Source organism: Martes martes, assembly GCF_963455335.1.
Source record: "Martes martes genome assembly, chromosome: 11".
Taxonomy (NCBI): domain Eukaryota; kingdom Metazoa; phylum Chordata; class Mammalia; order Carnivora; family Mustelidae; genus Martes; species Martes martes.
Genome location: NC_137899.1, coordinates 1,409,547 through 1,434,023, shown reverse-complemented (window position 1 = coordinate 1,434,023; position 24,477 = coordinate 1,409,547). Strand labels below are relative to the sequence as shown.

Here is a 24,477-nt window from a genome sequence, read left to right as displayed (position 1 = left end):
GGGGGGCCCTTAACTCGTCGGGACACCGGGCGCCAGCGGGGCCTCCCGCGACGCGCACTGGTCCGCAGAGGGCAGTGCGGCGGCGGCCCGGGCGACGTGCGCGCCGATGTGTACCCGGAGGACGCGACATCCCGCTCTCAAACCCGGCCCGCCGCAGCCTTTAACGGACTTCCGCCCGAGCCCGCACCCGCGCCCGGCGCCCCGCCTGACGTCACTGCTTCCGGCTTCCGGCGGCTGCGCGATGACGCAGCGCGCGGGTGTACGCGCCGGCGCCATGTGTCTCCTGCAGCGGCCAACTTGGGGGCGGCGCGGGCATCCGAGGCCATCCGAGGCCATCCGAGGCCGCTGGTGGCTCCAGGCGGCGCACGCTCCAGACTGGAGCCGGATGAGGTCCGGCCGGGGTGCGGGCCGCGGCGGGGCGCCGGCCGAGCCTCCGAGGGGATGGGGTCGCGCGGCTGCCGAGCGCAGCGCGGGCGGACCGTCTGACCTCTCTCGCGGGGGTGCCCGGTCCCCGGCTGTCGCGGGAGGCCCTTGCGGAACCCGCCCGGCCTGCGGCTGCGGAGTGCAAGCGGAGCGGCGGCCTCCACGCCGGGAGGACTGCGGGGAGAGGCCGCTCTGGGTAATGCTGGGCGTGCGGGTGCCGTGGGCTTGCGACTTGAGGGGTTTCTGTTCCGGGGTGTCGGGATCGCCGGGGCCCGCGGAAGGCCGCTGCTCCCGTCCGGCCCGCTCGCTAGGGCTCCCCGCCCGGGGATCCCGTCCCCCGCTCCCCCAGCCAGCGAGCTGGCGTCCGGACCCCGAGCTCTCCACCCGCGCGCCCTCCGCCACCCCCGGAAGGAGCGCACAGAGCCCCGATCTTGCCCCGCGACCTCTCCTCGGCTCAGCCCCCGGTACTAAGGGCACCGTGCGCTGTGTGCCCGGGGTCGTGCGGGCCGCAAGCCTCCAGCGTGCTTGGGTCTGCGGTGACCCTGTGCATTCCTGCAGCGCTTGCCAGAGCATCCTGAAACGGTTTGAGGCCTTGCCCTGCTCCGTCCAGAGCGAGGTTATAGAAATTTCAGACAGGCCTGCGTGTCCTGTCCGGGGCCGCCTGCCACGTGTGGTCAGAGGAAGCTCCGTCGTGGTTGAGTTCGGTTTCTTTCACTGCTCGCATCGCAGGGCTGCGGCGGGGGGGTCCTCCGGAGAGCGAGCGAGCACCCCTGCCCAGTCCACTCTTCAACCTTCATTCCCCGCCCAGCTCAGACCTTTGAGCACCGCCCTGAGGTGGTTTCGGGTCCAGTCCAGAACAGGGGCCCAGGGTCGCCTAGCCAGGAACCTGGCAGGCCGTGATGGAATGCCGGCCCCTGCCGGCCGCCCCAGGTCACCTTCCGCGATGCCAGCCCCGGAGGGAGCCGGGAATCTGGAAGTGGGTGGGAAGCGTAGGTGGGCGGGAGAGTCCCTTGGGTCCCTGCCTGGGTGGGAGCCAGCGCTGCTGGTCAGGGATGGGCCAGGATGCTCCTGGCAGGGCAGCGTAGCTGTTGGGCTCCTCTGGGTGGCCGGTCACACCACATCTCCCTCAGACGTGGAGGCTTCTGGCAAACGTGGGGTCTGCCTCTCCAGTCCAGGTGCAGACGCTGAACACCGAGGCTTGCGTGCGGCGCTTGGGAGCCGCTCCATGAGGCTTCTGGGTCTGCGGTCCTGGGAGCCGGGCACCGGCTGAACCTCGGCCCCTCTTCTCAAGGATGCTGGAGCAGCATCAGGGCGGACCAGGTAGTGCCTCCCTCCAGAGCGGGCCTGCTCTCTGCTGGGAGAGGTCTGGCCTGCCTGTCCCACGTGGCCACCGCATGCGCTGGCCGCCCCCTGGCTCCCCTGTGTCACCCCGTGGGAAGAATCGGCTGTCTTTGTGTCTGATCAGAGCCTCATGTGTCCTGCCAGCGTCCCTGCTAGCTGGGGGGCCGAGGGCCAGGGGTGATACCAGACCCCTCCCCGCTTCTGACTGGCAGCTTCCCCACCCCAGCAGGCTCTGCTCTGGGTCCCTGTCCCAGCACAGGACACGTGACATCTGCCCTTCCCCACTACTCCAGCGGCCCGAGTGCCCAGGTGCCAGAGAAGAGCGCCAGGAGGTGGCCTGGTCCGTGTCGGCCGGGTTGATCTGGGGTCCACGGCAGTAAGTATGCTCCAGAGGCCTGTGTTCCGTTCATTTCCACGAGCCCTTCCCATCTCCTAAGTCAGGCGATTGAGGCCCAGTAGGGTTCATTGGCTTCAAGCTCACGACACTGGTTTTGGCCAGCGGCGGTCTCGTATCTGGACTCCTGGGGCCGTGGTTCTGTGGTGCAGCACCGGTTGGCTCTATGGTGTTAGATTCGACCTGCCGCCATTTCCCCGAGACCCTGCTGGGACAGTGGGGTATTGGCCTGGGAAGGTCAGGCTGCTGCCATGTCCCGTCACAGAGACCTCAACCCACTGTGGGGTCAGGAGGAGTTCTGGGTTCAGTCCCCTTCCGCCTCTCAGTGCAACCAGTATTTAGTCCCTAGCTGTGTGCTCACGTCACTTGTGTTCACAGCCAGCCTCCACGCTGTTCGCACGTGCCACTGTCTCGTGCCTGAGGAAGTGGACCCTGGGGTGTGGCCTGTGCAGGGATTTGCCCCACGAGGTCACTTGTGCACCCTTCTCTCTAAGCAGGTATGCTCCTCACTGGCTCCCGTTCAGGGAGGAGAGGGGGGTTTCTGGGTCGGGCCCAGGCTGGGGAGTGGGCAGCTCAGGGCCTGGTGTGCACATCTGACAGACGTTTCTCTGCCCCCAGGTTTGGGTGCTGCACTGTCTGGTTCCAAACGAAGATCCTTACTGTGCATCGGGGCCCGGGCCCCTCTGACCTCTTGTGTGCGGCAGACAAGGGGTTGTTAATAAAGTCTTCCCGGCATGTGATGCGGCTGGCTTGTGTCCTTTCCGTGTGCTCGATACAAGGAGCGGGCGCCCTGCCCTCGAAGGGAGTGGCAGCCAGACTCCTTCTGTCCAGTCTTTGCAAAGTGCTGAGTGGGTGATGGGCTACCAGCACCTTCCACTGTGCGCTTGCCCTGGGGATCCTGGATGGGTTCTGCTGTCTCGATAGGCTCATCTGCCTCTTGTCCTCCTCTCCAGTGCCGGTCGGACTTGGGAGTGAGGCTCATCTTGGGCATGGGCACGCAAACATGTGCAAGCCGTGTGGGAGTGATGCACGCTCACAGTTGGCTTCGTTTGGAAAGTAACACGTCCACACGTAGCCGGACACTTACATTCGGTGCGTTCCTGATGTCATGGCACCCCCGTCGCACACACACCTGGTTGACGGGAAGAGGGGGAAGTGGCCTCTGCGGTGCCCTGGTGGGGCCCTTCCCTGCAGCAGCCCGCAGTTCCCACATGTCCTGAGATGTGCTGGACCTGGAGGGAGCTTGGCGTCTCCAGCAAACCAGTGGCATCAGCAGGGGCCAGGGTGGGGTCCCCAGCAGTCCCCTGCCCTCCTCGGTCCCCCAGCTGAGATCCTCCCAAGGGGTTTGTCCCGAGAGGACAGGAGACAGACCAGGATGGGAAAAGACATGCCGTGTCGCCCTAGCCTCAGGACAAAGGCATGGGCTGCAGGTCCTTCGCGTGCAGACTGCAGTTAGGGTCCAGGTCACAAGGTGGCAGTGCCTTAAGCCGAGCTCCGCCCAGGGGCCAAATCCCCAACCTCAGAAGGTCTTGACGTTTCTACCAGAAAAAACCCAGAAGCTATCCAGTGACGTGGAACCTGTCAGGCTGAGGTTTCACCGCACAGGCTGAGTCGTTCCTCTCAGTTGAAGCCGGGGGCTGGGGGACCCCGTTGGCTGAGAGGCTGGGGAAGTAAAACCCCGGGACCAGATGCTCTGGAGTGCTGGTGTGGAAAAGCCCTTCAAAAGCACCAGCCGCAGAGGGGATCCCCAGAGGTGGGACGATGACTGGGCCTTGAAGGAATGGTCGGGCCAACAGCCCCCCCAGAGGATGGTGCGCAAGGACACGGCCTGGGACATCAGGCTTTTGAGTAAGCACGTCCCTGTCTTACTGGGTGTGTATCCATCCTGATGAATCTGAACGGCAAGAAACCTTCGTGTGTCCATGTTTTTGAGTTTTAAGAAGTGAGCTCATTGAAAGACAATCACTACGCTGGCTCTTGAGTGCGGGTTCCCCAAAGCAGCGTGTGGATGACTCACTTTTGCCAAATACTCTGGCCTCCCCAGGGGTGTTGAGAGAGAAGTGCCTGCCCGGAGGGTGCGTGGGGTCAAGGAGGCTGTCAGGAGACAAATCTGAGCCAGCCGGTCTGCGGCTTCTAATGGGGCTGTGAGAGCAGAGTGGGACAGGCGGGGGGACGTCAGGGGCGGCCTTCCGGGTGACATCCAGAGGCCTGGGGCTGCAGCCAACTCCAAATCTGTCTGAGGAACCAGACCGCCAGCCCTGCAGTGCAGTGTGACGGAGACGGGAGGGTGGTTTTGTCATTTACATCCTGGTGTGGTCTTGCACACGTTGAAGTTACCCGAGGCCCCGCCCCAAAGGCCCACTTTTTATCAAGATACAAGGTAGCAAGCCCGCGTGGTGTTGCCCCTAGTTCAGAGCTCCTGCTGTTAACAGGTTTGGTAGCTGGGACAGGTGACGCCCCTGGTTGGGCCTGGTTGGGGTCAGGGGTGGGTGTGGAGACCACAGAGGCTCCGAACTTACGGGGAGGCCAGCAGGAGTCCACCAGAGCACCGGGCGCCTGGACTCTCAGGCGTGCCCGCCCTCCGGGTGCGGGGACCAGGAAGCCAGGGTCAGAGCCCCTCCAGAGGGAGCGGCAAGCCGGGAGGGCCGCCCCTCCCTGGGACCAGAACCCACTTCCTACTTCACCGCACCGCTGGGGAGACGGCTGGGAGGGCTGAGCCTGCTCAGAGCACCCTCCCCTCCACCCTTCTGCAGAGGAAGGTTGGGGCAACCCCGCCTGGGGGCTCCCGCTGGCAGGATGGACGAGGAGGGCCCCGAGTGCGGCAAACCCGACTTTGTGCTTTTGGACCAAGTGACCATGGAGGACTTCATGGAGAACCTAAAACTCAGGTAGACGCCGGGCTCCGGCTCCCTCTCCCCAGCCCCCAGGCTCCCCGGTCTCCATCAGCCCAGGGTGGGAGCCTGAGGTAGGGCCGCACACACAGGACACACACCCACCGCACACTGTGTGGGTAACAGCAGGGGGGCTTGGTGGAGCGGGACCCGCCTCCCAAGGCCAGGGCCGCCAGCCAGTGCTGCAGAGGGCTTCCCAGACCCCTGCCCTAGTCGTGGCCTGGGTGCCTTCTGCTCATCCTGCCCGGCAGGGACAGGCAGGAGCCGGGCCCGCTGACTGGGTGCACTGTCCGTCTGCCACTGGGGCTCGTGCTGTGCCCTGGGGGCTCTAAGGGAAGGGGCCAGGCACTGTCCCGGGGTGCAGCTGGACAAGCTGAGATGACACTTGGGGGTGCATGGGGTGCCCCAGGGCGTGGCTGGTAGAAGTGACATGGAGTCTGGTTGCCCTGGAGGAACCAGGGGATGGTGAGGCGGGACGGCCACCAGGAGCTGGACAGCTGGGTGGCTTTATCCCGGACAGCCAGTGGGAGCACAGGGTTAGGGGATGGGGCCCCCCAGCACACACTGTTGAAGGTAGAGGACAGGAAATGGGGTATTTTGTATGGGCGGGAAGCTAAGCGTAATTTCACATCGTTCTTCGACACTAGCTTGTGAGGCAGGCATGACCATGTCCTTTTTAACAATGGAGTACTTAGCCCTGGCGGCATGCAGGGGGGCAGGCCCGGGGCAGATGAGAGAGGGTGTGGAGGGAACCGAGCGGGGGGAACTCCCTCGTCCGAGGCAGCGGCAGAGGAAGAGGAACCCCTGACAGGGGACGGACCACAAGCCACCAGGGAAGGGCGGGTCCCAGACAAAGGGGGCGCTGAGCGGGCTGGCGGGCGTAACTTCCAGGGCAGAAAGGTCAAGAGATGGACAGACCCAGGTCCAGGAGCCGGAGCTCCCGAAAGGAAGGGTCGAGAAGTAGGAGGATGTGCAGGCGGAGGAGGACGGCCCCTGCATCCCCAGGCCCCCTCCCTGTGCCCCGCCTGGTCCCAGCCACCTGGGTGGGGCCGGGGCAGGGTTCCCTGCTGCCTCTGGGTCCCCACCCAGGCCCCAAGACAGGAAATAGCCTGAGGCCCCTCCCCGGCCTCCAGCCCGGTCTCTCCTCCACCTCCGTCCTCGGCTCTGCCTGTCCCTTCAAAAATCAGGTGCCGGAGATTCCTGCTCCGACATCCCCCCTGCCCCCCCCCCCGCCCCCGACCACCACCCAGGGAGCAGCGTGGGTCCCAGCTTGGGGGTGCATTGGGGGTGGGATTCCAGCAAGATGGCACTGGGAAGTGTCAGGTCAACCCGTACTCCTTCCCACTCTCAGCCGTGCGGTGGGCCAGGGCCCCCCCAGACTCCCAACAGGGGCCCAGCGCCCCACACCTGGGGTGCGCCCCCACAGCCCTGAGCGCTGAGGCTCGGCCCGCCTGTACCAGGTTCGAGAAGGGCCGCATCTACACCTACATCGGCGAGGTGCTGGTGTCGGTGAACCCCTACCAGGAGCTGCCCCTGTACGGGCCTGAGGCCATCGCCAAGTACCAGGGCCGCGAGCTCTATGAGCGGCCGCCGCACCTCTACGCCGTGGCCAATGCCGCCTACAGGGCAATGAAGCGCCGCTCCAGGGACACCTGCATTGTTATCTCAGGTACCGGCCTGGGCCCGGCTGCCTCCCCCAACCCCACCCTGGAGGGGGCGCCCAGGAGGTTGGTCAAGGGGAGCGGCCACCCTTTCCGTCTGACCGTCCATCCATCCATCTGTCCGGCAGGGGAGAGCGGGGCAGGGAAGACGGAGGCCAGCAAGCACATCATGCAGTACATTGCGGCTGTGACCAACCCCAGCCAAAGGGCCGAGGTGGACAGGTGAGAGCGGGCAGGGCTGGCGCAGGGCTGGCCCTGGGCCTCAGGCCTGGAGGGGAAAGAGATGGAAGTCAGCCTGCCTCTGGCCAGGTTCAGAGGGCTCCTCTGCTGGCGACCCGCCCAGAACCCATCCACCCAGCAGAGGCAGGGCCCGGTGCCACGGGTGGTGGGGGGGCCCAGCTCTAGGATCGGGGAAGAGGCAAAGCGTACAGGGCCAACAGACGGGGGCTGTGCCCCTCCTGGGAGACCCCACAGAGGGGAGAAGCGGGCAGGATGGTCAGGAAGGGCCTGGACCCGGCTCCGGGCTCGCCCGTCCAGCTCCTCACCAGTTGCTTGCCTGCTGTTACCAGTGGGCCCCGTGGGCACAGCTTCCTGTGTGAGTGCCCTGGCTCTTCCTGTCAGGAGGGGCGAGGTGGGGGGGGCACGCGAGGCTGGCGGCTGCCCACCCTGCGGAGGAGGCGGAGGGCAGAGTGTGCGGCTCCAGCTGCTCCCTGCAGGCGGCAGCACACCCAGGAGCGGAGCCGCCCTTCTCGCCACACCCCGGCACAGCCCAGGCAGGTGGCCTTCCCAGCCGGTCCCCAGCCTGTGCCTTGGGAGGCCTAGGGCAAGGATGCTGGGCAGGGACCGTCCCCGGAGGAGGCCTGTGCCCTACCACCCGGCCCCTCTGCCCCGCACAGGGTCAAGGACGTGCTGCTCAAGTCCACGTGCGTGCTGGAGGCCTTTGGGAACGCGCGCACCAACCGCAACCACAACTCCAGCCGCTTCGGCAAGTACATGGACATCAACTTCGATTTTAAAGGGGACCCCATCGGGGGGCACATCCACAGCTATCTGCTGGAGAAGGTGGGCCCTGCGGCCACGGGCCTCACGCGCTGGCCCTTCCAGGCCTGGGTCCCCAGTAGTGGGGCGGGGGCACTTTCTCTGAGGTCCCAGGCTTGTAGGTGGGGCTCCTCTGTGCCAGGTCTGCCTGACCCCCTCTGCCTGCACTGCGTCAGGGGCTGGGTGGCTCCCTTTGGTGGGGTCCCCTGGGGGGTCGCAACCCAGGCAAGGGCCCAGCTGCCCCTCCCTCCACAGTCTCGAGTCCTTAAGCAGCACGTGGGCGAACGGAACTTCCACGCCTTCTACCAGGTGAGCCAAAGCAGGTGTGTGAGGCTGCCCGGGAAGCCCTTCCGATCGCCCCCCCCCCCTCAGTGCCTTTCCCCTCCCTGCTCCTTCCTGCTGTGACACCGCCAGTGCCCCGCCCTCACTGGAGGGGACTGTCCCGAGACACCAGCAGGGTGGTGTCTACACCGGGTGAGATGTGGTCTGCCTGGACGTGGGTGGGTCCACACCAGCACTGAGCTCCCCTCGCTCTGTCGGTCGGTCCTCCTGCTCGTTTGGGCGGGGCGTTTGCAGTTCTGAGGGCCTGAGGCAGGGGTGTGTGGGCTCCCAGGTGCTTCGGGGCTGTGAGGACGCAGAGCTGCGGAGCCTGCACCTGCAGAGGAACCCCGCGGTGTACAACTTCACCCGGCAGGGCGCGGGGCTCAACGTGAGTGGGGGCAGGGCTCCGCGGGCGCTCAGCGGGGCTGCTGGGCCCCCGGGGTAACAGGCACTCCCTGGGAGGACTCGGAGGCCCCGCGGGGCCCTGGAGTGCTGAGCCCCTTGTCCTGCAGGCCTTGGAGAGCGACGAGAGGAGCCACTACCTGGCAGTGACGGAAGCCATGCGGGTGATCGGCTTCAGTGCGGAGGAAGTGCATTCCGTGCACCGGATCCTGGCGGCCATACTGCACCTGGTGAGCCTGGCCGGGGCTGCGGGGCCGTGGCCCCTGGAGAGGGAGACTGAGCTCCGTGGGCCCAGTGGTGCGGCTGGCCCATCCCGCCCTCGGGGAGGCTGAAGGCGTGGCGGGGCTCCCGGAGGCCTGGCCTGGAGCTGGGAGCTCTGTAACTCTGCTGTGCAGACGCGTCCCGCCTCTGTCGTGGGATGTCCAGCCGGCTGGACAGTTCTACCGCGGCTGAGCCTCCCTTCCCTGCCAGGCGGCCTGAGAGCGGGGAGTGCCTCGCGGCTGCAGGCGGCGGCCGTGGGACCACAGACCTGACGTTCTGGGCAGGAAGCCTTGGATAAGACTCTGCTATGCTCCCGGGGCCGTTCCCATGGCCAGGGCAGAAGCCAGGCCCCGCCACACCCCCAGCCCCGCCGTTCCTTCCTTCTCCCCCGGCAGAGGTGTGCAGGCAAGCTCTGCTGGGACCTGGAGCCTGACTGTCCTGGCTCCCTATCCCCAGGGGAACATCGAGTTCGTGGAGACAGAGGAGGCCGGGCTGGAGCAGGGGCGCCTGGAGGTGGCTGAGGAGCGGCTGGTAGACCACGTGGCTGAGCTGACGGCCACGCCCCGGGAGCTGGTGCTGCGAAGCCTGCTCTCTCGCACGGTGGCCTCGGGAGGCCGGGAGCTCATTGAGAAGGGCCATACTGCGGCTGAGGCCAGCTATGCCCGGGACGCCTGTGCCAAGGTCCTCTGGGGGCAAGCTGTGGGGAGCGAGATGGGGACACCCAGGGGGCCTTCCCGGAGGAGGCAAGGACTGAGACAGCCCGAAGGAGCTGGCTCCTGGCCTCTCCCCAGGCAGTGTACCAGCGGCTGTTTGAATGGGTGGTGAGCCGGATCAACAGTGTCATGGAAACCCGGGGCCGGGACCCCCGGCGAGATGGCAAGGACACGGTCATTGGCGTGCTGGACATCTACGGTTTTGAGGTGTTTCCTGTCAACAGGTGGGGAGCCCGGCTGCCACGTGTCTGACTCTGACCCCAAACCCTAGGGCCACCTTGGTCCCTCAGAGCTCTGCTGGGCTGGGGAGCAGGGCCTCCGGCGGCTGTCCCAGCCTGTCTCTAGCCCCGGGCTCAGGCCCCACGCCTGCTCCAGCTGGGCCACCTGTGCAGAGGTGCCTCGAAGGCAAAGGGGGGACTCACGTACCCTGGCCATGACCGCCAAATCCACTGTGGAGCATGCGTGTCAGAGCTGGGGCCACAGCGGGAGGATCACCCCCACGGTGGGGCTCTCAGGGAGGGGCCCGTCCTGGCACCTTAGCTCCCGGAGCCAGAGCGCCCTGCTGGGCGTGACCGTGACCCAGCGCCGCTGCCCGCAGCTTCGAGCAGCTGTGCATCAACTACTGCAACGAGAAGCTACAGCAGCTCTTCATCCAGCTCATCCTGAAGCAGGAGCAGGAGGAGTACCAGCGCGAGGGCATCACCTGGCAGAGTGTGAGCGCCAGCGGGGCCTCGCGGGCAGGGTGCCAGGGCCGTGGGCGGGGGCGCCCGGGCCGCGGGGTGAAGCGCGGGCGGCTGGCGGGCAGACTGGGAGCCGGCGTGCGCCCCCCCCGCAGGTGGACTATTTCAACAACGCCACCATCGTGGAGCTGGTGGAGCGGCCCCACCGGGGCGTGCTGGCCGTGCTGGACGAGGCCTGCAGCGCCGCAGGCACCATCACCGACCGCATCTTCCTGCAGAGCCTGGACACGCACCACCGCCACCACCCCCACTACACCAGCCGCCAGGTGCTCCCCCTGCCCCGGCCCTCGCCCGCAGCCCGGTACCTGCACGGGTCCCCTCCCGCACCCCAGGCACGGTGCTGCCCACCTCTGCGGGGCCCGGCCTCCTCTCCAGCGCTGTCCGCTGCACAGACCCCTGCCCTGTGCCTTGACCCTGGCCTGCCCCCCATCCCCCAGCTCTGCCCCACAGACAAGACCATGGAGTTCGGCCGAGACTTCCGGATCAAGCACTATGCGGGGGACGTCACGTAAGGCTCTCCCCGCTTCTTAGCAGCTGAAGACGTGCCTGACACCAGATTCACAAGTGGAAAGCATGAAATGGAGCTTTTAAGATCAGAGCTCTGGCCCCTGGGTGCACCATAGAAGCTTCTGGAAGCTTTTAAAAATGCTCATATCTAGGCTCCACTTTGGGGAGTACCTGGGGGAGGGGCGCACTGTTACATCAGCCCGGTTAGCTGGGGGGTAGGGGACAGGCAGGCCACGGACTGCATTCCCACGGACTGCATTCCCAGCCAGGAGCTGCCCATGCTTGGGGCACACCCTCAGGAGTCCTCCAGAAATCTCCGTGACATTACTGTTAATTTTCCTGTGCTCCCTTCCTCCCGAATGAGACTTGAGGTGACTCACAGAGACACACGTGTCTCATGTGTCCTTCACAAGGACAAGGGGAGAGGACAGTGCACCCAGAGGTCAGACCACGTGTCCTGACAGGAGCTGCAGGTGTGGCAAGATTTGGGCACCGAGCTTTCTCGCCTTTTGTCATCAAAGGGCAAGACAAGGACTCCGAGGTTCTCAGTGCCGCAGAGTCAAAGCAGTCCCTTGCCTCAGGAGTTCCCGAAACTCAGTAGGCACTGATCTGGGCCTGTGGTGTATACTGGGGCACAGACAGGTTAAGTCCCTGGTCCCAGGTCACACAGCACGAATGTGCGAGAGTCGGGGTCCAGTGCAGTGGGCACGAGCGCCAACTCCTGCTCCCGGAGAGACACCTCTGAGGGCGGGAGTCGAACATGCTGAGAAAGCTGGTGTGGGAGGGGAGGGAGGGAGGCCGACCCAGGAGAACAGGTGGGGGAGGGGCTTCCTGGGGACCGTCAGAGGCCCCCTGCTCCTCACCAGCCCCGGCCCCCCAGGTACTCAGTGGAGGGCTTCATCGACAAGAACAGAGACCACCTCTTCCAGGACTTCAAGCGGCTGATGTACAACAGGTACGTGGGGGCCCGAGGTTGGAAAGGCCTTCGCACACTCGGGTCTGACACCTGCCTGGTGGGCTGACAGCCTGAGGTTTGACGCTGAGGCCGCAAGGCTCACCCGTGACAGAGCTGGGGCGAGGGCCGCCCTCCAGAGGGCAACTGGCGATGTGGCCTGTGTCCACAGCTCGGACCCCACCCTGCGGGCTATGTGGCCGGATGGGCAGCAGGACATCACGGAGGTGACCAAGCGCCCCCTGACCGCGGGCACGCTCTTCAAGAACTCCATGGTGGCTCTGGTGGAAAACCTGGCCTCCAAGGTACCACCTCCCCCCACCTGCGAGGGGCCTCTCAGCTGTGCCTGGCCGGCGTCCTGGGCGCCCACCGCCTCTGCACACCATGGGGAAGGTGGTCACTTCCTGTCGGCTGCTGCCCCACCCCCCCTCCAGCCGGGGGGAACCCAGCACCTTGCAGATTCAGATGTCCTGGGTCGGGCTGAAGCTGGAGTAACTGTGAGGTTTGAACCAGCCCGCCCAGGTCCTCCCTGCCTCTTGGGCGGGGCTCACAGGCCGGAAGGCAGAGGGGGCAGCAGGGGGACACCAGAGCCCGCTTAACCACAGAACATCCGGAGACTCAGCCTGGCCTCTGCAGGCTCACACGGCTCTGGGCTGCCCTACCACCTCCTGACCTGGCCCCTCCGCCCCCCTTCCCCCTGCAAGAGCCTCTTCCCTGGGCAGCCGGGGGGGGGGGGGGAGGGGGGGGACAGCTGCACACCTGCCCTGCGGCCACGGAGGCTGATGCTGGTGGCTCTGAGTGCTCTCTGTTGTGGCAGGAGCCCTTCTATGTCCGCTGCATCAAGCCCAATGAGGACAAGGTGGCTGCCAGGCTGGACGAGGACCACTGTCGCCATCAGGTCGCGTACCTGGGGCTGCTGGAGAATGTGCGGGTCCGGAGGGCGGGCTTCGCTTCCCGCCAGCCCTACCCACGATTCCTGCTCAGGTAGGACCCCCTGCTGCCCCGGAGCTGCATCTCCCTGCCCGTGTGTCTCCCATGGGCCAGAGTCCTGTGAGGAGTCAGACAGGGGCCAGAGGGTCCCAAACCCGGCCAGTGCTTCTCAGCTGCAGACGCACACGACACAGACAGCGAGGACCCCTGTGTGACGCAGGGGATGGGGTGGGCAGGTGCTTGGGTGAGTGGCACATGGGAGCGGCATGGGCTGGGCGTGTGGGATGGGATCGGATTGGGAGCAGCTCCCCACCTCTCCCCAGAGCTCGGTGCCCACTGCCCTGTCCTGTGGTGACAGGTACAAGATGACCTGTGAGTACACGTGGCCCAATCACCTGCTGGGCTCTGACAAGGCAGCCGTGAGTGCCCTCCTGGAGCAGCACGGGCTGCAAGGGGACGTGGCCTTTGGCCACACCAAGCTCTTCATCCGCTCGCCTCAGACTTTGGTCACGCTGGAGCAGAGCCGTGCACGCCTTATCCCCATCATCGTGCTGCTGCTGCAGAAGGTGCGGCCTGGCTGGATGCCTACCTACAACGGAGGGTGTAGGGGGATGTGTGTAGGGGGGAGGGAGGGAGGGGTATATACCTGGAGGGGAAGGGGAGGGAAGGGTGTGCATTGGGTGGAGGGATGGGAGCAATGGGTGTGCACCACCTGGAGTGGGGAGGTTGTGCACGCACTGGTGGGGCCCACAGGAGTCCCCTCTACCAGGAGACTGACCAGGACCGAAACTGACTTAAGCAAAAGGTGTGGATGTGGTTAGTTTACCTCAGTCCTGTGGTCATCAGCTTCAGGCCCAGGTGGATCCAGGTGCTCAAAATACGATTTTCAGCAATGTGGATTCCCTCCTTTACTTTTCTTTCTTTCTCCCTTCCTTCCTTTGTTTCTTTCTTTTTCTTTCTTAAGATTTTGTTTACTTGAGAAAGAGAGAGAGAGCACGAGAAGGGAGAACAGCAGAGGGAGAGGGAGAGAGAAGCAGACCCCCCGCGGAGCAGGAGGCCCGATGCGGGGCTCCATCCCACAGCCCCGAGATCAGAACCTGAGCTGAGGGCAGGCAGGCGCTTCACCACCTGAGCCCCTCAGGCGCCCCCCTTCCTTTTCTCCCCCCTTCTTTTCTTCTGTTGTCTCTGAAAGATCTCAGACCCAGAGAAAAGCACGCAGAGCAGTGCACCGACTTCCCCCTCCTACTCCCAGCATCAGCTGTGCCGCCCTGACCAGTGTGTGGTTTGATTCAGACACCTGCAGCCCATCCCAGTTATTTTTATTTTATTTATTTATTTTTTTTATTCATTTGACGGACAGAGATCACAAATAGGCTGAGAGGCAGGCAGAGAGAGAGAGAGAGAGGAGGAAGCAGGCTCCCTGCCGAGCAGAGAGCCCGATGTGGGGCTCGATCCCAGGACCCTGGGATCATGACCTGAGCTGAAGGCAGAGGCTTTAACCCACTGAGCCACCCAGGCGCCCCCATCCCAGTTATTTTTAAGCAAAACATTTCTTTAACGACTTATTTAGTCATCTTAGAGAGAGGCCTTGAGCATGTGAGCCGGGCCGGGCTGAGGAGAGGGAGAGTAAACACCAAGCGGATTCTCCGCTGAGCGCGGACTCGGGCTCGCTCTCGCGACCCTGAGATCATGACCTGAGCCGAAATCAAGAGCCGGACACTTGACTGACCGAGCCCCACAGGCACCCCATCAAATCATTTTGTTTAGAGCCATTTTAGTAAGTATTCCCAAAGGACAGGAATTCCTCCGTCTCTCCCCGTGGCTTTTTATTTTTAATGTTTCTGACCAACTGAAAAGTCGGAGATGCCTGTGATGACTTACCATCCCCCCGGGTTGGGGCCGTGGTGCGCTCTCCCACCCCAGCTCTGTGTGTCCATCTGTCCGTCCCCACACCCACGGATAGGTACCTTTATATGATCTCCTGAACCAAAGCAGTAATGGGGCCGCTCCGTATTTCAGCACACGTCTCAAGGACAAGTACGTTCCCTTTTCTGACCATGCTGAGGTCAGCAGACAAGAACCCTAACACCGACTAGACAGTCTACATATCTGAACAATACGCGGGCCGTATTCGAATTTCCACAATGTCCCACCATTACCCGTGGTCACCCCGCATTTAGCTGTGACACGACACCATGCCATGGTCACGGAAATGGGACTCGGGACACTCACACTGGCTCTTCGCGGCCCCACCATTTCCGTCCACACTGCCATCCTGTCCCCGGTCTGAGTCCGGTTCCTTGAGTCTGCTTTCATCTGTGGGTCCCCCGGGCTCCCCGCCGTGTAGGGTTTCCAGTCTGGGTTTTAACAGTTGTATTCTTGGGGTACCCCTCTGTGTCGGGGCTTCTACGAGTTGGAGGTCAGACCTGGGCCAGCCCGGATTCCAGGTGGACAGTTGGCAGCTGTCCCCAGTGAAAGGAAAGTGCCCCCGTCTGCGGGTGCCAGAGAGAAGGACATGGAATAGGGAGAGAGGCTCTCCCAGAAGTTAGGCGGAGACTGCAGCGGGGCCCTGTGCCCACCTGGGAAGCCACCCTGCGGCCAGGTGGAGGTGGCCCCCAGGAGTCCTGGGCATAGCAGCCCGGCCCCGCCCAGCGGAGGGTGGGGGAGGTGGGCGGGCCGCAGGGGAGGGGAGGGGGGAAACAGGCGGGGAGGCGGGGCCTGGCCCGGACTGACCGAAAGCCCCGCTGGCCCCGCAGGCCTGGCGTGGCACGCTGGCCAGGCAGCGTTGTCGGCGACTGCGGGCCGTCTACACCATCATGCGCTGGTTCCGGAGGCACAAGGTGCGCGCTCACCTGGCAGAGCTGCAGCGGCGGTTCCAGGCGGCGAGGCAGCCCCCGCTCTACGGCCGGGACCTCATCTGGCCGCCGCCCCCCGCGGTGCTGCAGCCGTTCCAGGACACCTGCCAGGCGCTGTTCTGCAGGTGCGGGCCCGGCCACTGCCCGTTCGTTTCTCCCCATTCGGCCTGCGACCTGCACGCAGCCGTCTGCACCCCACAAGCCCCATTCCTAAGCAGGAAAACGGGAGGCTGTGCCTAGTAACTGGGTCCCCACACCCCACGGTCTCGACAGAGCCCTGGCAGCTCCTTGCTGGAGGCCTGCAGGGGAGGGTGGCTGGCTGGGACCAGGGGATGCGGGAACAGCGCATCTGAGCAGCACTTTGAAGGCCGAGTAGTTCTCCAGGAGGAGGCACAGAGTGGGCGGGGCCACCTCCCACCCAGCCCGGGAAGGGGAAAAAGCCCCACAGCCAGGGCCAGGCAGAGAGGCTTGGCCTTCTCCCCTGGGGGAGAGGAAGCAAGAGAAGGGCGTGGATGGGAGGGAAGCAGGACAGGGGTGGGGAAGGGGAGGGCTGTATGAGGTCCATCTGACCACCCGGTTCCCTCTAGGTGGCGGGCCCGGCAGCTGGTGAAGAACATCCCACCTTCAGACATGGCCCAGATCAAGGCCAAGGTGGCAGCCATGACGGTCCTCCAGGAGCTACGGCAGGACTGGGGCTGCCGTCGGGCCTGGGTCAGGGACTACTTGTCCTCTGTGAGTATTGGGGCCGTGAAGTCTGGGCACCAAGGAGGGGCTCAGGGCTGAGACCTTGGCCGGTGTCCATCCCAGACGTCCTCTCCCTGGGCCCGGCCGCCCGTCCAGCCTGTGGGCTATGCCCCTCTGCCCCCGGCCTCTGGGCTTTACTGAGCTCCTTCTCCCCGTGTGTCAGGTAGAGGCGCCCCCAAGCCCCCCCTCCACACCCTGCACCCATGCCCTAGTTGCCCCGGCCCTCACACAGGCATGGCGAGCCGTGCCCCTGGCTCCATTCCACAGGGGATGAAGGCTCCGGGGCTGAAGGGCTTCCCTGGACCCTGGGACGCTGCCTCCTCAGTTTCCGCTTTGGTGGGCAGCTCTGGCGCCCTCAGGCATGACCAGAAGCTGGGGCTGCAGGGGTGTGGGCGCAGGGCCCTCAGATGAGCCAGGGAGGCTGGCACAAGGCCTGACTCGGTTCGGCTTGCGAGGTGAGGGACAGCTGTGCCCACTTATCAGCGTGGCCAAGCAGCTCCCCTCTGTCCTCAGGCCACGGACAACCCCACAGCCTCGGGCCTGTTCGCGGAGCGCCTGCAGGCCCTCCGGGAGAAGGACAGCTTTGGGGCCGTGCTGTTCTCCAGTCACGTCCGGAAGGTGAGGCCCGCGGCTGGGCGAGGAGCGGCGGCCCCAGCCCAGGCCCAGAGCAGAGGTTTCGGAAGTGGTCAGACCCAACCCAGTCCGTGAGCAAAGGGGTCCGGGGAGAGGAGGCCCTTGGGCCGGCCAGGTGAGCCCGAACGCGCCTGTCCCGCAGGTGAACCGCTTCAACAAGAGCCGGGACCGGGCGCTTCTGCTCACCGACCGGCACGTCTACAAGCTGGACCCCGGCCGCCAGTACCGGGTGATGCGGGCCGTGCCCCTGGAAGCGGTGAGCCCGGGGGCGGGGGGGGCGGGGGCGTCTCCCCTCGCGCCCACCGGAGAATGCCCCCGCTTCCCAGAACCCAGCAGCAGCTCGGGAGGCCGGGCCTTCTGCGGCTCAGGGCGGACAGGGCGGAGCCACGGGCCCCTCTTACCCACACCCGTGGCGGCGTGGGGGGAGGGGGGCTCCCGCCCGACCGCGGGACCCGTTGCCGTGGGCAGCGGCCTCTCCCTGGGGTCCCCGGAACCGAGCGGGGGCCTGACCGGGGCGCCGGCCACGCCTGTGTGTCCGCTAGACGTGGTGGGGGGAAAGCAGAAGGCTCAGCGCCCCGGCCGCCCCCGCACGTCCGGGGGAACTCGGGAGCCCCGGGAGGGCGGTGGCGGCGGATTAGAGGGGCGGACGGCGAACATTCGGCCCTGGGGCTCGTTCTCTCGAGCAGCGCCTCGGCCGGCCCGTTTGTGGGTGGAGCTGGAGAGGGAGGAAGGGGGCCCGGACGGGGCGGGCGGCGGGCTCCGGGAGACTGCAGGGGGCGAGGAGGAGGGCCTGCGGCTCCCCTGACCCCGACCCCGGCGCGCCGCGCAGGTGACCGGGCTGAGCGTGACCAGCGGCCGGGACCAGCTGGTGGTGCTGCACGCGCGCGGCCAGGACGACCTGGTGGTGTGTCTGCACCGCTGCCGGCCGCCGCTGGACAACCGCGTGGGGGAGCTGGTGGGCGTGCTGGCCGCGCACTGCCAGGGGTGAGTGGCGCGCCCTGCGGCACTGGCCCCGCCCCGCCCCGCCCCGCCCCGCCCCGCCCCGCCCCGCCCCGCCCCCTGGCCGCCCTAATGTCCCGCCCCTGACTACCCCTCCGGCACCTCCGCGCCCCAGACCGCCCGCCCCGCCCGCTGACCGGTCTCCCTCCCTGCCCACCCGCCCCCGCTTCAGGAAGGGAAGGGCCCTGGAGGTCCGCGTCTCCGACTGCATCCCTCTGAGCCAGCGCGGGGCCCGTCGCCTCGTCTCGGTGGAGCCCAAGCCCGAGCAGCCAGAGCCGGACTTCCGCTGCAGCCGCGGTGCCTTCACGCTCCTCTGGCCGAGCGGCTGACCTGGCCCGCCGCACCGGGCAGCCCTCCAGGCCAGCCCCACGCCCGACACCCGTGCGCCCTGCAATAAAGGGTTTTCTGTGTGTGTGAGGCTTGTGTCTTTGGGTGGACGTCCGCACAGCGGCCAGCAACCTGGCAAATGTCCCCCCCACGTCCTCTGCTGACCCCTGAGGGGTCCTGAACTGGAGGAGAAGGCCTGGGAGCCCAGTCTGGGGGGGGCAGCAAGACTGCATTCCCCCTGGGCCCTAGCCAGTGGACCCGCTGGTGGTGGAGTCCATGGTCGGAGAGGAAACCGTGCCCTTTATGTCCCAGGCTCTTCCTCCCACAGCTGAGGTCTCCCACCAATTCCCCTCCCCGAAAGCTCCTTGCTTTGCCAAGGGTGCTCCTTGCCTTGAGGGGGGGTGGCCACTGAGCCAACTGGCCGTTGGGGAAGATTGTGGGTCCCAAGGCCACCCCCCTGGGCAGGGCTGTGGCTGAGCTCACACCGGGACAGACACTGTCCCAGCTGTTGGCTGTGTCCCTGCTGGGGGTGGGCATCCCAGGCCCTAGGAACCCTACCTCTGGGACTTCCAAGCCAGGACCTCCCACAGTCTAGGACAGGACCTTGGGTCTGGGGCATCTCCGAAGCCAATCAAAGAAAGGCCAGAGTGGACACAGCTCCACTCCGTCTCGCCAGCAGCGTCCCTCCCTCCCCAGACCCTCTGACCCTGCCCCATTCTGCCACCTCCACTGACTCTTGTCACTCTATAGATGGCCCCTTGGCTTTCAAAACTGCTCCCTCCCCACTGGGGCACACCAAATTTGGGTGCCATCCTTGCCTCGTTGTGCCCTGTTGATGTGGAGGGAGGTTGGCGGCTGTCCATCATGGCCTTCGGGTGTGTCATTGAACGGCTCACAGCTCCCGAGACTTCCCCTAGTCACTGCTGACTCCCCTCTCTGGGGGGTTTGGGGGGTCACCTGTGCAGAGCCCAGCCTGGAGGCCCCTGGATGCCCCCACATAGCCCTCTCCAGCATCTGTCCCCAGCGCTGGTGGCCTCGGGACAAGCCAGCTGTGAAGGGTGATCAAGTCCGCTGGGGTCGGAGATGCTAAGCGGCTGCAGACAGCAGGTGCTCTGGCCCGTTGTAAATTCCCTTCCCAGTAGGTGGCTCGCCAGAAGTGGTCAGCCCGGCCTGCTTCCTTTCCAGATTCTCCATGACTGCCTGGCTGCCCCACTGAGGGCAGGGCTTCGTGGAGCCCAGAGGGAGGTGCCTCACGCACCACCTGACAACATTTGGGGGTCCTGCCCTGCTGGGGGACAGTGCAGAGCCAGACACGGATTCTCCAGCATCCTGAGGAACGGTTGTGGCTGCCAGGTAGGTTCCTGGGGCTGCAGGATCCTGAGATCCGGTCAGAGGGGTTGAGCGACGGGCCAAGATGAGGAAGGAGCTAGAACCCCCTTATTCAACCCTGACCTCCCATCAGCCTATTCCCACACATTTTACGTCACTCCATACATCCTTGTACTTGACGTTTATGAAGCGCTTTGCAAACTACACCTTGTCCTCTAGCGACCGGGTGAGTGTCAGCTTTATCCTGCGCTGCGCCGGTGGGGGTCGCGGGTTCTGTGACTTGCCTGGGGCCCTTGGTCTGCTGGGTGGGGCAGAGTCAGGCTTGCAGGCCCCATGCCAGCAGAGGCACCAGCTTTGCACCGGGGACTGGGGTCCTGAATGTTTGCTGCCTTTGTCTGAGTCCCCTCCGGCCTCGGGGTGGGGGAATGTCTGCACCCACGTGGGCTCCCCGGAGTCTGTGCTGGCCCTGGGAGTGAGTGGTTTTAATCAGAAGGCGTGGGGCACTTCTGGGCCCAAAACTTAATTGAAGGCAGAGTCCGGGAGGTGAGGCGAGGGCCGGACACAGCCACCCCCGAGCTCCACGGCCGGGACTCAAATCCCAGCTCTTCTCGTCAGAATCCTGAGTCCAGACACTAGCCTCCTCGCTGCTTCCTGTCCGTGGAACGAGTGTCCAGAAGCTCGGGGACCGCAGGAAGCTGTGGGGAGGTGTCCAGCCACAGGGCTGGCCCTCATCCTGGACGCGGGGACAGGAGACCCCCCCACACGCGGCCCGGGGGGTGGCCCCCCTCGCTGTCCCTGCCCCCACAGCTCCGGGCATGGGCAGGGCTGTCTCCACGGAGCAGATGAGGAAAGAACCATACAGCTGGCCTGTTCTCTGTTTCTTCTTGCGGTATAATTCACACGCTGCAAGATTCACCATTTTAACACGCAATCCAGTGTTTTTAGCATCGTTAGTGTATTCTGTGGTTTGAGTCTATCGGCCAACAGCGTCATCTAATATAAGAACTTTTCATGGGGTGCCTGGGTGGCTCCGTGGGTTAAAGCCTCTGCCTTCAGCTCAGGTCATGATCTCGGGGTCCTGGGATCGAGCCCCGCATCGGGCTCTCTGCTCAGCGGGGAGCCTGCTTCCTCCTCTCTCTCTCTGCCTGCCTCTCTGTCTACTTGTGATCCCTCTGTCAAATAAAAAAATTAAAAAAAAAAAAAAAGAACTTTTCATGGCCCCAGAAGAAGCTTGTCCCCGTGAGCAGTACCCCCCTCCCCTTCTCCAGTCCCCGGCAACCACGAGTCCACTGTCCGCCGCCGTAGACTGGCCTGCTCTGGACCGTTCACATAAAGGGAACCGGGAGCTCCTTTCTCTGCCTTGCTTCGCTCAGACTTCAACCGTATGGGAGCACACATTCACGAATTCACTTTTTTTTTTTTGGAAGGATTTATTTATTCATTTGAGAGAGAGAGAGAGAGAGAGAATGAGGAAGCGGAGGGAGGAGCAGAGAGAGGGCACGAATCTCAAGCAGACTCCCGGTGAGGGCAGAGCCTGACGCGGGGCCCGACCTCATGACCCGGAGATCATGACCTGAACTGAAACCAAGAGTCGGACGCTCAGACGGAGCCCCCCAGGTGCCCCATTGTCCATTTTGCTTTGATAGCCTTGCTAGACAGTGTGCGGTGGTCGGGGCGCCTGGGGGACTCAGTCGGCTGGGCCTCTGCCTTCGGCTCAGGTCATGGTCTCAAGGTCCTGGGATCGAGCCCTGCATGGGGCTCCCTGCTCAGCCGGGAGCCTGCTTCTCCCTCTCCCTCTGCCACTCTCCCAGCTCGTTCTCTTTCTCAAATAAATAAATAAAAATCTCAAAAAAAAAAAAAAAAAGTATGCGGTGGTAGCTTGCTGAAGTTTCGATTTTCGTTTCCCTGATGACTGGGGTTGGGCAACTTTCCGTGAGCTTATGGACCACGTGCACATCCTCTTTGGAGAAATGCTAATGCCAGGGTTTTGCCACTTTTAAATTGGTTGTTTTTATGACTGAGTTGGAGGAGTTCCTTGTATATTCTGGATGCTCTGCCACGTTTTTATAAGTAAAAAATATATATATTTATTTATTTGTTAATTTGAGAGAGAGAGAGTGTGAGAGTACGAGCAGAGGAGGGGCAGAGAGGGATGGACAGGCAGGCTCCCCGCTGAGCAGGAGCCCGATGCGGGGCTCGATCCCAGGACCCCGAGATCCTGACCTGAACCAAAGGCAGACACTTCACCGACTGAGCCCCCAGGTGCCCCAAAGGTTTATTTATTTTTTTTATGTTGTGCGCCGGCTAAAAACCAGAGCTGCACTGAGTATGGGGGCGGCTTATCAGTGCGCGTCTGAAACACTAGGTGACATCACTTGTCAGCGCAAAGTTGGTGCCCGATTCCGGGTGAGAGCCTGCGCTGGGGCTCCCCCGTGGCCTGCGAGCTGGTGTTCAGCCCTGTGAGTCTGCCGGGAGGGGAGGTGTGAGCACCGTTTTTCTCAAGAGGTATCCACGGTGATACGTGGGCCATGGGCCCTTCTCGGGCGCTGGCCGAGGTGTTCCTGCTCTCCAGAGCAGCGGGCCCAGCCCCTCTTCACAGAGGAGTCTCCCCAGCAGCGCGGAGTGGATGGCCAGCGCTCCGGCCGATGCCGGGTCCTCAGCCCTGCAGGTGGGCACAGACGATCCCACCGTCTTCTGCGGTCACCGATCCCGGGCCCCTGCAGGGACCACACCGGGAAGCACTCCCTGCCCCTCCTGGAAAATGCGATGGTACCTTCTAGAAGCTCTATCATGGTCACAGGGGAGACGCCCTGTGTTCCATCCCTACGAGCCCTTGAGTCACGGGCGCCATGCCTCACCGTCCCTCCCGGGAACCCAGGCAAGGCCATGGGCATGTAAGACGGTGCAGGGCCAGGGCAGGGCCCCAAGTGAGCTGCAGTGAGATCTCAGGGCCAACATCATCACAAGTGTCCTCAGCAGGGACGTCCCCAGGTGCTCAGCTACGGGGACAAAGTTCCCAGCAGGCGCCCCGCATCTCACAGGCCGGCTCTGGCCTTGGCGAGCTTACATAGTAGGCCAGGCTGGGGTGTCTCATGGGGCTCTGTCCCTTTCCTCCCACCCCTAGAGGTCAGTTCGCAGGCCGGGCTTTTACTCTCACCCAGGAAAGTACATTCATGGGCTACGAAAGGTCAGAATAATCCAGAAACCACATCTGAGTGAGCATGAGCGTCCGCTCTGCTTACCTCTTCCCAGAGCTGAGCCAACTGGAGGACGATGGTCGGGCTGGAGAACAGGCAGGAAGCTCAGGGTCCCGGGGACAGGGTGGCCGGCTTGGCGGCAGCTCCCATGCACCACCCTTTCCTCTGTCCCCACCAAGCAGTCGGCACACGTCCACGTGAACAAGGGAGGACAGAAAGCCCACAACTTCCCGCCGTCCTCCACGGTCAGCCAGGCGGTTCCTTCCCAAAGCGGGGCTGACCTGGCACGCCCACCCTGGCCGTGACCTCAGGCCAGCTGCGGAGAGCCGAGGCAGAACAGGCAAGGAGCAGAGTCATCTCACAGGGACACCCCAGAGACACTCACAGACACCCACCTCAGAGACACCCCAGAGACACAGAGATGCCCCAGGGATACCCCAGAGACACTCACAGAGACACCCCAGAGACACAGACATGCCCCGGGGGCACCCCAGAGACACCTCAGAAGCACCTCAGAGACAGTGCCACACAGATGCCTGGTGGTAGAGTGTGGACGTGTTTACAGGTGTGTTTCTGTGTGCATGTGTGGTGATGTGTGTGTGCATGTGTGGTGATGTGTGTTTGCATGTGTGTACGTGCATGTGTATGTACGTGTGTGTGTGTGTGTGTGTGTGTGTGGTTCTTGACAGTTTGTCCTCTGTGTCAGTCCATGCGTCCGTCACCACAGTCAAGATACTGACAAGCTCCATCAGCACACAGACGTTTGCTGCCTTGGGTCGTCGCCGTGGCCTCCGTGGACCGAGCCGCACTGAGCTGCCGGGGAGGCTGCCCGCCATCCGCATCCAGAATCTCAGCCAGCTGTCACATGTTTTACAGCAAGATCGTGACGTTCTTTTGGTTATTCCTAGACTCAATCCAGTCACTTATCTTTTGCAGTAATCTATTTTTAATTGCAAGGGCAGTTGCCTGCCAAGACACGACGCTCGTGAAACTTCCGAACCTCGACAGAGCTCAGTGGGATCAGGGAGGGCTTCGCTGTAGTACACTGAACTGTGACTCGCGGGGTAGCGCTGAGCCCAGCCAAGAGACACGGCAGACACCACGTTCCCAAATAGCCTCGGGACAGTTCCACCTCCGGGAACCTGCAAATAGTAATCACAATAAAAATAATTTGCTGTAGAACCGCTGCACCCCCCACCCCGTGTTAGAGCCTCTCTCCAAGGAGGGGCCCCAGCAGGTGGCCCACGGGCTCAGCAACGCCAGGGCCGGCTGCTCCTGCCCAGCCCTGAGCTGAGTTGAAAGCAGGAACTGCTTGCCTCTCCCTGTGGCTCCCCACAGTCCCCCCCCCCCACCCAGCCACTGGCAGGCCCTGGTCTGGCCAATGGGGCCAGGATGCCCAGTCCGGAAGGGTCAAGTGCACCGGCAGACCCGCCAGCCCTGAGCATGGGAGGCTGAGGGCCCGGGCTGTCCCTGCAGGGGCTCCCACAGCAACATCAAACCTGCCCGTTGTGGAGCCCACAGCCAGACTTCCAAGCACACAGGGAAGCCAGCCCACCGGAAGCAAGCACTGCCCTTGGGGAGAAGGTCACATTTCCACAACTGACTGGCATTCCGCCAGTTGGCAGGACGCCCTGAGTAGTTACTTCCAAGGACACTTACTGGGCGGGCACAGGCCCCGGGGGAGCCGGGGAGGCGCTCACCTGCTCACACTGGTGACCACCCCCATGGGGGCGTCCCCCTTCCAATGGGCAGTGAGCTCCTGGCCTCCCGCCGAGGGCATCCCCGGATCCCACCATCTTCACTCACGTTTGTCATCAGA

The 24,477-nt window shown here is 64.1% G+C and overlaps 1 protein-coding gene and 1 long non-coding RNA gene across 2 annotated transcripts; both read left to right on the top strand.

The window, feature by feature from the left end:
* Window positions 1–243: 243 nt before the first annotated feature.
* LOC308352011 lies at window positions 244–2,906 on the top strand. The gene is made up of 5 exons (XR_013967625.1): window positions 244–619; window positions 1,594–1,743; window positions 1,991–2,140; window positions 2,537–2,655; window positions 2,777–2,906. It is a non-coding gene; the product is annotated as an uncharacterized lncRNA (long non-coding RNA).
* A 2,007-nt stretch (window positions 2,907–4,913) lies between these two features.
* Window positions 4,914–18,221, top strand: MYO1G (myosin IG). Its single transcript, XM_080818987.1, has 22 exons — window positions 4,914–5,046; window positions 6,510–6,718; window positions 6,839–6,932; window positions 7,607–7,772; window positions 8,004–8,057; window positions 8,362–8,457; window positions 8,582–8,701; window positions 9,189–9,413; window positions 9,524–9,669; window positions 10,044–10,158; window positions 10,281–10,451; window positions 10,623–10,693; window positions 11,573–11,647; window positions 11,817–11,949; window positions 12,462–12,628; window positions 12,933–13,140; window positions 15,331–15,554; window positions 16,017–16,161; window positions 16,687–16,791; window positions 16,949–17,062; window positions 17,636–17,790; window positions 17,978–18,221. Exons 1-22 carry the CDS (start codon window positions 4,955–4,957, stop codon window positions 18,132–18,134), a joined length of 3,042 nt encoding a protein of 1,013 aa, XP_080675113.1. The 5' UTR covers window positions 4,914–4,954; the 3' UTR covers window positions 18,135–18,221.
* The last annotated feature ends 6,256 nt before the right edge of the window (window positions 18,222–24,477 follow it).

What these genes read in the sequence shown, in the direction of transcription:
- MYO1G (XM_080818987.1), top strand. Translation starts at nt 4,955, where the DNA reads ATGGACGAGGAGGGCCCCGAGTGCGGCAAACCCGACTTTGTGCTTTTG. An exon ending in ATGGAGAACCTAAAACTCAG is followed by an intron (nt 5,047 to 6,509) that starts GTAGACGCCGGG and finishes CGCCTGTACCAG; the next exon opens with GTTCGAGAAGGGCCGCATCT. An exon ending in TGGCGGCCATACTGCACCTG is followed by an intron (nt 8,702 to 9,188) that starts GTGAGCCTGGCC and finishes CCCTATCCCCAG; the next exon opens with GGGAACATCGAGTTCGTGGA.